This window comes from Apium graveolens, chromosome 1 (genome assembly GCF_009905375.1).
Source record: "Apium graveolens cultivar Ventura chromosome 1, ASM990537v1, whole genome shotgun sequence".
In the NCBI taxonomy this organism is placed as follows: domain Eukaryota; kingdom Viridiplantae; phylum Streptophyta; class Magnoliopsida; order Apiales; family Apiaceae; genus Apium; species Apium graveolens.
In genome coordinates this window covers 81,695,491-81,706,183 of record NC_133647.1, presented here as the reverse complement: position 1 = coordinate 81,706,183, position 10,693 = coordinate 81,695,491, and the positions used below count along the sequence as shown (strand labels likewise).

The 10,693-nt window shown below is 35.0% G+C and overlaps 1 protein-coding gene across 1 annotated transcript; it reads right to left on the bottom strand.

Moving 5' to 3' along the window:
• Positions 1-1,803: 1,803 nt before the first annotated feature.
• Positions 1,804-3,385, bottom strand: LOC141720113 (uncharacterized). Its single transcript, XM_074522472.1, has 2 exons — positions 2,659-3,385; positions 1,804-2,550 (listed from the first exon to the last, which is right to left on the bottom strand). The coding sequence occupies exons 1-2, from the start codon at positions 2,791-2,793 to the stop codon at positions 2,002-2,004; spliced, it is 684 nt and encodes a 227-aa protein (XP_074378573.1). The 5' UTR covers positions 2,794-3,385; the 3' UTR covers positions 1,804-2,001.
• Between the last annotated feature and the right edge of the window lie 7,308 nt (positions 3,386-10,693).

Sequence of the window (10,693 nt, the reverse complement as noted above, 5' to 3'; positions counted from 1 at the left end):
AATATTACCGTTTCATTTTCTTCAGTTTGCAATTTCACTCTCTTATTCGCACAGTCAATTTGAGCATTATTACTAGACAGCCAATCCATTCCTAAAATAATATCAAACTCCCCTAACCTAAAAGGTATCAAATCAACTGAAAAGTGACATCTCCCTATCTCAATATCACAGCTCGGACATACTCGATCTACTGCAACCTGATCATTATTCGCTAATTTTATGACTAACACTTCATCCAACCACTGAATCTCACAATCTATATTAGAAATAAAGGCTTCAGAAATAAAAGATCTAGTAGCTCCTGAATCAATCAATACTAAAGCATTTACGGAATTTACAGGAAGTGTACCTGCAACCACATTCGGACTCTGTACCTCTTCCTTCATTGACATGTTGAAAGTCCTTGCTCTGGGCTGATTTTGCTGTGGTAGTGGAGGTGGAGGTAATGCTAAAATTCTTGGAATACTGGCAGCCATTGCAATTCCTCTGCAGTCTTTGGCGATATGTCCTTTTCTCCCACATTGGAAACAAGTAACTTCTGCTTTTCCCATTGGACATTCTCCAGAATAGTGTCCCCTTTGCTTGCACTTGAAACACGTAACATTTAGCTTGTTGCAAACTCCTGTATGCTTTCTACCACACGTTCTGCAATCAGGTATAGGCGGTCGAATAAGCCTTTGCTGAGTTGGGGCAGGTAGTCGATTTCCCATCCTCTGATTGTTCTGCTCTGGCCTTTTGAAATTTACTTTTCCCCGAGCTTGAAATCCCGGCCTTTTGTTGAAACAATTCTGAAAATTTCCTGGTCCTTTCTCTTTCTGAGCTGCTTCGCTTTCGCCTTCAATAATCATAGCCTTCTGAACAACAGCCATATAAGTTGTCAATTCAAACACAGCTACCCTGCTACGAATCCATGGTTTCAGTCCTTGCTGAAATCTTTTGGCCCGCTTTTCGTCCGTATCCACCTGCTCTGGAACAAACCTTGCCAATTCAGTAAACTTGGTTTCATAATCCGCAACCGATAAGTTGTCTTATTTCAGCTCCAGGAACTTGATCTCCATCTGGTTCTTCATAAAATGAGGAAAATATTTCTCCAAGAAAAGATCAGTGAATCTGTTCCAGGTCACCACACCTTCTTCCAAAGCTTTCTTTGATTCCCACCAGTAATTAGCTTCACCTTTTAGAAAATAGCTAGCGAAATCTGTCTCCTGCTCTTCCTCAACCTTTACCAACGAAAAAGCCTTTTCCATCTCTTTCAGCCAAGCTCTCGCTTTTGTAGGATCTGTGGAACCCATAAATTCCGGTGGCTTCACCGACTGAAATTGCTTGAAAGTAGTCGTAGGTGCTGCTGGTGGTATTTGATGTCCTGGATGAGCGGCTTGCTGTAACATCTGTTGCTGGAACTGCTGTTGCTGCTGCTGCATTTATTGTTGCATCATCAACATCTGCTGTTGCATGAGATTAAACATCTGATCCATCTGTTTATTATTGTTTTGGCCCTCGGTGTTTCCATTCGATGAGTCGGGCTGCGCTTTTCTCTTAGGTGCCATTTTTCTGGTAAATAAATAATGGATCTTATTTAATAACAGTATATTAAACATATATTAAAACAGTCGATTCGAGAAAATAAAATAACTTATTAAATAACTGAATAGATAAAACAGTATGATATGTTTTAAATTTTTTTTTTTTTTTTTTTTTTTACAACATGATCGTGAATAAAACTACATTTGTAAATATGCAATGGTACTGAAATAAATGTAAATGCTTAAATGACTGGAAATAAAATAAAGAAAACGTGCAAAAGATTATCTCATATATATATATAGGTAGAACACCAGCTACAGGTGTCAGTGCTTGATACAAAACCCTATGATATAACAGTCGTACTGCTACTACTATCAGTCAGAGTCAGTAGCTACACTCATACAAACTAGTCATACAATACTATGCTGCCTCTATCTACAAAATATACATAATACAACACTCATTGATCTACTGGTCTCAAAATCCTGGTGGTACGTGGCTCAACTCCTCCTGCACTGCCTCTAGCACTGCCTCGGTAAGTCCCAATGCTCTGCGATATGCTGTCTCCGCACTAAGATCCTGCTGTCTCAAATCAGTAAGCTGCTGCGAACTAACCCGGTGAATATGATGTAGTCTCTCTCTCAGTATATAATCCGGTCGTAATGCTCTGACAGGACCATCCGTCTGTGTCTCATACAATCCAAGGATCTCTCTACACTGGTTCTGCCATCTAATCCTCTCCTCCCTCTCTGCCTGAAAGCGCTGGTAAGTCACGGTATGATGCTCATGAAGATCAGTGCTGGAACCTCGAGAAGGTAATGGTCCATCTACCACGATCTCATCTATAAACTCCGGCTGAGGAAACTGATAAACTCCCGGAACAGGTGCATAAATGGCTAATGGGGCAGGAAATAAGACAGGCTGCTCCATAGGCGCATACACAGGCGGCTCTGCCTCTGGCTCCATCGGTGGCATCTCTGGAATCTCGACTGGTGGCATAGGAATCTGAGGCTCTAAATCCTCCCACTGCGGAAGATCAACCATATCAGGAATATCAAACATCGGAAACTCTAATGGTGGAATATCTGGTATCTCTGGCTCAACGTATGGAAAATAATCTGCAAAACCTGGTACCTCCGGGGGAAGTGGTATCTCTGGTGCTGGCTCAGGTGGCAATGGAGGTAAGATCTGCTCTGACACTGGGGCTACTACCTGTGCATCCACTGGATCTGTCTCGGTCCTCTCCGTAGATGATGATAAAGAAGCCATCTAATATACATAAAAATAATAACACAAAACAATCAAATCACAATCCTATAACTCATAACTTCTAATCACATAGACAAACAATCCTAACACTCTTACTCTCATCCTATCTTATTTTCCTATCTTATCTTAACCCTAACATTCTTGTTTTCCAAGGTCAATCCTAAGCTCTGATACCAACTATAACACCCTCCAAATCCGGGGTATAGATTTGGGGCATTATTAACAACAATTACCAACTATACCTGCACAAGCGGAATATTAATATAATAATTACCCCGAACTATCACTACTCAGGATCTTTTAAGGGTTGAGTTTGGAAACAAGAATCATGCACTACACTTTATTACAAACCCAACTAAATAAAACATGTCTCAAGAACTCTCTTTATTACAAAACTTTATTCTATCTACAGTTTCACTACGCAATCTTTTATTCAAACTACACAAAACTTTTATTCAACCCAACATTACTACTTATCCTGCTACACCTGATCTGGCAATTCAAAGCTCTCTTCGGGAATAGGAAGGAACACTCTTGGTATAAGAGGGTCCCGCTGCTTGACTCGCTTCTTGACTATGCGGGTCCTGATGGGTTTCATTCTCTACCTTAACTGTAAAACAATATGAGTGACAATAAAAGAAATGAGCCAAAATTGCTCAACAAGCCTGCAACAATATATATATATATATATATATTATAAAGAGAGAGAAATAAATGAACCAATAAGCTGCTGGTTTGAACAACCATCTGTATCTGTATATGATAATAATTTGCCAATGATGGCGAGTGCCAAATGAACAAGACTGGAAACAAGAACCAACATATGCACTATAATCTGCTGATCAGTCAGAATATAGTGCGGATCTATACCCAACTGCATAGACCCAACCAATATAAGGAGTACTCAGGCAACTATGGCCTATTAATTAATGGTCTGGGAAAAACCCAGCCTTTATAGTAACCATCCAGTCCAAGGCTGAGCATCCGGAACAATCGGTATGCTATTGATATATCCCAACACCAGGATATACCAGAATATATGTAGGGTAAAAGAATTGAAATATGAACAGGGAATTCAATAAATTGGGTAAATCAAGAATTGAAATGAAACTGGAACAAGTAATAATAAATGGACAACAGTGCATATGAACAATGATTATCAAAGAGAATTGATATGATAGAAAAGAAATATAATTCACTATTCTGAATTTAGAATAGGGGAAAAACTTGCCTTGTGCGTACTTAACCTGGTTTAATTCACTGCCTTCTGACCCTAGCTTGCTCTGCCTTGTTAACACTGAACAAATCATGGAAATATAGGTGTTTAGATAACTTACTATATACGTGTATCTTGAATTGATATCACACAACCTTATCAGTCTACCCATGCGTTTCTATCTGACTCGCATATATATACATATATTTACACAACATATTTATGCACATAATCACATATAACACGTAACACGTAAAGCACACAATTAATTTCTAGATTTATAATTATTTTTAGAATCAATTCTAGGCTTATACCTGCATTACTAGTCTTATCTGATTTTATTATAATTTTTCAGGATTTATTCGGCTCAATTATATCCCTACTAGGACCTACGAACTATCAGTTATCACCAAACCACTCTTTTTCAGAATAAATTATAACTTACAACTATTTTTATTGGATTCGTCTCATTTTTCTGAGTCTAGGGGTCTTCGTTTCACTTAAATCGGACTAACGGTTGAATTGTTATGAATTAAACACTGATAATTCAATTTATTATTCAATATAGATAATTATTACAACCTTTTAAATCCTAAAATAATTTTTAAATAATTATTTAATAAAAATCAAAGTCAAAAATAATATTTTTATAATTTTTGGAGTTAAAACGAAGAAGTTACGATTTATTGAAAATTATGTGATTAATTATTGAAATAATTAATCACTTAATAAATAAATAACTAATAAATAATTAATAGATAATTATTTACTAATTTAAAATAATTAATCCCTAATTATTAGGATTAATCACAATTTATTACAAATATTTACAACTCATCGTTATTTATTTGATTAGATCGATTATTTACAAATAATCAATCAACTTAATTAACCGATACGCTATTTATCGAATAACTACGAATTACTCAAATTATAAACCAACTCAACGATTAATCACTCGTATAAATACGAGCTACACACTATTCTCGAATATTACCGAACTAATATATTATTATTGGAATTTAAACGATTCGTTAATCAATTAATTATCAGTATTTAATTATATGATACGAACAATTACTGTAATATTATTCGAATAACTAACGCTCGAATAATAATTCTCATTATCGAATCACTACTCGTAATATTAACTAATTATCAAATTATTAATCAGTTTAATCCTTATTTATTAATTAATTACCTAATTATTAATTAATTACCTAATTATTAATTAATTAGATAACTAATAAATAATTAGATAAATAATTAAATAATTAAATAATTAAATTAGAATTTATAAATTAATAAAATAATTTAGAAATTAATAATACTATTTTTCAGAATTTAAAACTAATTTTTATTTACTTTTTAGAATTACTAAAAACTGATTTTAATATACTAAAATATAAATAATTAATTAATTAACTAAAAACACAAAAACATCAACAGGGTTTGGGTCATTAGGATTAAACCCGGGTCGAAACCGGGTTAGAAACCGGGTCGTCCCCAACCCAATCGGGTCGGGAAGAACAGCCGGCCGTTGCCCAGATTCCGGCCCGGCGGAAACTTCCGACGAAGCAAAAACGGCAATCAATCGGCCTCGTTTCTTCTGCTGCTTCGTTCCCTTTCGTTCCCAGGCCTCCCCTGTCGTGTTCCTCCTTCGTTTTATCCGTCCCCGCCGCCTAAACCACCGATAACAGCGGCGGCGCCGCTTTTCCGGCGAGACAAAACCCGAAGCCAAACTCGACAAAACCGGTGTCAATCGACTCCAAAATCGACGATCTAAACATCTATACTAACATAATCATCAAACAATTACCAGAACTTCAAACCCGAATTCGAGAAATTAATCCGAAATTACGAAACACAAATTAATACCTCGGTTGATGATTTTGACGTGATAATCTGATAGAACAGACTTTGGGCTTCAAATCGGTTACTCACACTTCAATTTCTGTCACCGGAATCACCTTCAAAAGTCCGATTGATTCTGCTGCTGTTCTTCACAAAACCCTAACCCTAATCCCCTTTCTTTTTCTTTTTATTTTTTTCTTCTGATTTTTAATTATAATTAACTGATTTAATTAATAGTAATTCAGGTATTTATATTTATGAAAATAATACCCCTAAGTAAAATTAAGGGGCTAATTATACTCCTAATAAAAATATTTGGCCCCAATTTTTATAATTTTTGGGTATTAATAATGAATTTTTAAATATCCAATAAATACAAAATAAATACTAAAAATTCCCAAAAATTGTGAAAAATACAAAAATACAAAGAAAAATGATATATGATAATTTCATAATCATATAAAAATAAAAATGTGATTTTTGTGGGGTTTTTGGTACCCGAAGGGGTCCGGAAAAAGTCGTTTTTCGCGAAAAAGGTCAATTTGTAAAACGTCTAAGGGTTCAGAATAGCGATACAGTATAGGGAATTTTTTGGCAAAATAGGGCCAATGATTTTGTTTGAAATACGGGCTTTTAAAACATAGTTTTGAGCTGTACAGGTTTTGATATAATATATATAACTGACGATAGAACGCTCAATAAATATCCAAAACACGTTTGGATCAAAACAACCAACACATAACACATAGCAGTTAGGGTTCAACGACTTAACACATTTAATCACATAATAATACATATAATTTATTATTATTATAATATAATACAAGCGTAATTCCTCGGTCGTTACAATGATGATGGTGGTGAAGATGGGTCTCCAAGCATCATTTTCACAACTGGGGAAGGTGAGCACCTGGTTACCCTGTCTACTGTTCGACAAGCTCTGCATTTGCCAGAAAATTATACTTTCAATGCTCAGATTGGGGATCCACTTTTACATAGCATAATGGCCAATCTTGGCTATGAGAAAAGTCTATCCAAGCTGGGACAACTGAAGAGGCCCTACATCAGAAGGGAGTGGAGCTTCTTTTTCGATTGCATCACCAGAGCTTTTGCCAACAAATGCTCCAATTTTGATGCTATTCTAATTCTGAGTCAGCAAATAGGGTATGCACTTCTTAATCAAACTCATTTTGATTATGCTACTACTATTTTGAGTTTTATTGGGGATAGGATGAAAGAGGACCCAAATATTGTTTATTTTTCTAAGATTCAAGCCTTAGATGAGGAACTTGCAAAGAGACTGTTTCTTAAGGATAATCCGGGAGTGGATTTAGAGGAACTTAGAGAAGAAGAAGCAAGATTTAATGCTGAAAAGTCAAAACTACAGCCTAAAGCTTATAATGCAAAGAAGCCTCCCAAACCTAAGGAGAAAGGTATAGTAATAAGAGAAAGATCTGCCACAGAGATTCCTAGATCAAATACTAGATCTCAAACTACTACTGATCCCAAAGACAAGGGAAAAGGAAAAGTTGGGGAGATAGTCAAGAAACAGAAGATGAAGATTCCTCAAATTCTGATGGATCCTGTGTGCAAGATGGTTCATGTCTTTGATGATACTGATGTTGAAGATGAAACAGTTGAAACTCTGAAGAGAAAGCAGATGACAGAAAAATCTAAGACAACCTCTGACATAGCTCAAGTTATTCAGAGTGAAGGTATTTCAAAACAGCAAGCTACAGATGAAACTGCAAATCCTGACCAATTCATCAAGACATCAACCTCTAACACTGCTCAAGTTGACATAGACAGCTTGACATTTGATCAGAAAAAGAAGCTACTATAGAACAAAGCTACTCCAGTGGAACCTAAGACCAATCTAATACTGAATCAGCTTGTATCTTTTGGGCTTAGACCTAAACAAGCTAAAGACAAGTCTGGGTTAGGTTATGACAAAGAAAAGAGACAAACAAGAGTAGAAGTTAGTCTTAGAGATCCTTTCATTTTGACAGACAAACCATATGAAGAAATCAAACAAAAGCACCTTGACAAAGTGTTGTCTGCTCAAATTGTCATGGATACTCATGATGAATCAGAAGTTAAAGAAAAATTGATCATGTTTCTGAATGATGGTAGAAGTTAAAAGTAGCAGATTCTGATGTGCTAAAGAAGTCTGTCAAAGAGCTTCAACATATTCACTACCTTCTGGAAGTAAAATCTGATGTTACAAGAAGATGGTCAAATTACATTTTGAAGGCTATAAGAGATCTTCTCAGTATTTCTGGTGTAAAAGCTTCTGAATACATTCCAAAAATCACTGAAGATGATGGAAGGGAAGTTTCTATGAATAAGAAGTCTGCCAAGATTGAAGTAATTCTGAAGGGAAAGTGTTTATGCTACAATGAAGACTCTTCACATCCCAGAGTTATCAGACTTGGAGATGGGCTTGAAAGAACATCAATTCCTGCACTCAGAGCAGCCATTTATCAGATTGGTGATAATGAAGATGAAGAACTAATGCAAGTCAAAGCACAGTTAGTTGAAGTTCTGAGAAAGGCTAAGGACAAGCTGGTAACAGACTTTACAAGCAATGACTATGGATACAGATTGATCCAGTGATATTGGTAAAGCTACATGTACTGTAAGTTTTATTTAGCTGTTTAAAATAATATTTTATTGCATTTGTACTTAAATTTTTTTGACATCATGAAATCTATTAACTTGCATATTTTTCATAATTTACAAGTTGGAGGAGATTGTTAGATATATTTGTGATGTCATGTCTAATCTGATTTGTTTAGTTTCAGAATTTACTATCAGAACTTAACTGGAAATCAGAACTTACTGAAGACAGGAAGTTATCAGAACTTAAGGAGTCAGAACTATCAGGACTTAAGTGCGGGTACACTTCAGATAAGGAAAGCAGCTGATTTACAGGAGAGGATTTGGATTAAATAAGTAAAGATATGCATGAAGAATTGGACAGCTATAGGACTACAGTAGATAATCTCTGATTGATGTATTCTAGGAAACAGAATCATTATCATATCAATTAGTAGTTATCTTGTAACTGTGTATTATATAAACACAGATTAGGTTTACACTATATGTGTTATCATTCTCAAGAATATTATTCATTGTAACCCTAACAGCTCTTAGTGATATCATACATCACTGAGAGAGTAGATTAAACCTACTGTAACAGAGTTTGATATATTGAATAAACTTGTTTTCTGTTACATACTTGTATTTATAATCGAATTGATTGTGGATACTATATTCAACCCCCTTCTATGGTATCATTGAGGCCTAACATATTCCATGTTAGAGGAAGTTCTAAAAAAGGAAAGGCAAATATTTACAACATGGATTGGTTCAGGTAAAAAGGTTCATATTTTGATAACTAACAAGAATTGGAAAGGGTATTTAGGTTATGATGAGCATAGTGATAAAAATATGGATAATCATATCGCTGACACCACTCATGTTGAATTTGTAAGCACTGCTGAAAATGAATAACGATCTACTTCTAGAAATCCTGACAAAAAGAAAGTTGAGATACAAGAAACTTAAAAGAAAGGAAAAAATATAGGTCTTTTATCTAAGGGACAACTGGAAAAGAAAATAAGCAAGATAACTGGTAAGTCTCAGAATCAGGGCTATAAAAGAGGTACAACTGTAATAAAGGGAATTAATAAAGCAAAAAATTATAAATATATTCCAGATACACCCAAGAAGACTTGTTTTAAATGTGGTAATATTAATTATATTATTATTGATTGAGGATAATTAAAAAGAAGGCTTCTGTTATTCTTGAGTTCTATATTAGGGGTAGATCAATATTTTATAAGCCATTAAATCCTTGTTTTCATTGTGGTAGTGTCTGATATTCAATTTATACTTGTAGCGAGTATCTTAGTTTGTATCACAACTTTTATGATCCTTTATCCAAGTTCAATAAAATTGCAAATTCTGTTAGCTCTACAAAATTGAGTAGGCATGCATCTTATAGAGTAAAATTTGACAGGACCAAATCCTGATGGTCCAAATCCTGCCAGGAAGACTTCTGCTATAAAATTATATAAGATGTCAAAAAGAACCTATCAAGTGTGGGTTATCAAAATGTTAACTGATTTCCTAGTTCTGATTGCAGGGCACCAAAAAGAGTGTGTTAGTGCTGGATAGTAGATGTTCTGCACATATGACTGAAAATAAGACCCTGTTATCAGAATATGAGAAGAAGGTTGGCCCAATGGTTTCCTATAGTGATGGAAATATAGGAAAAACTTTGGGATATGGCAACATCATTATTGGAAATGTCATCATTCAAGATGTAGCTATGGCGGAAGGATTGAAGAACAATCTATTGAGCATTAGTCAAACTATTGACATAAGATATTATGTTATATTTTATGATACTAACTGTGAAGTAGTTCATAAAGTATCTAAGAAAGTTGTAATTATTGGATACATACATGGAAACACCTATGAAGCCAAACTTCATGCAAATACTAATGGTCCTGAAACTTTCCTGATCAGTAGAGCATTAATAGATGATAGTTGGAACTGGCACAACAAGCTTTCTCATCTCAGTTTCAGTAATCTCAATGAATTAGTCAAGAAAGATTTGGTAAAAGGATAACCAAACGTGTGTTATACTCCTGATGCTCTGTGTGATTCCTGTCAACAAGCTAAGCAGAAATGGAGTTCTTCAAAAAATAAAATAGAATCATCCATCAAGAAGCCATGTCAAATGTTACATCTGGATCTCGTTGGTCATGTGAACATTATGTCTATTAACAAGAAAAGTTACACCTTAGTCATTATTGATGA

What these genes read in the sequence shown, in the direction of transcription:
- LOC141720113 (XM_074522472.1), bottom strand. Translation starts at nt 2,793, where the DNA reads ATGGCTTCTTTATCATCATCTACGGAGAGGACCGAGACAGATCCAGTG. An exon ending in AGATACCACTTCCCCCGGAG is followed by an intron (nt 2,551 to 2,658) that starts GTACCAGGTTTT and finishes GATCTTCCGCAG; the next exon opens with TGGGAGGATTTAGAGCCTCA.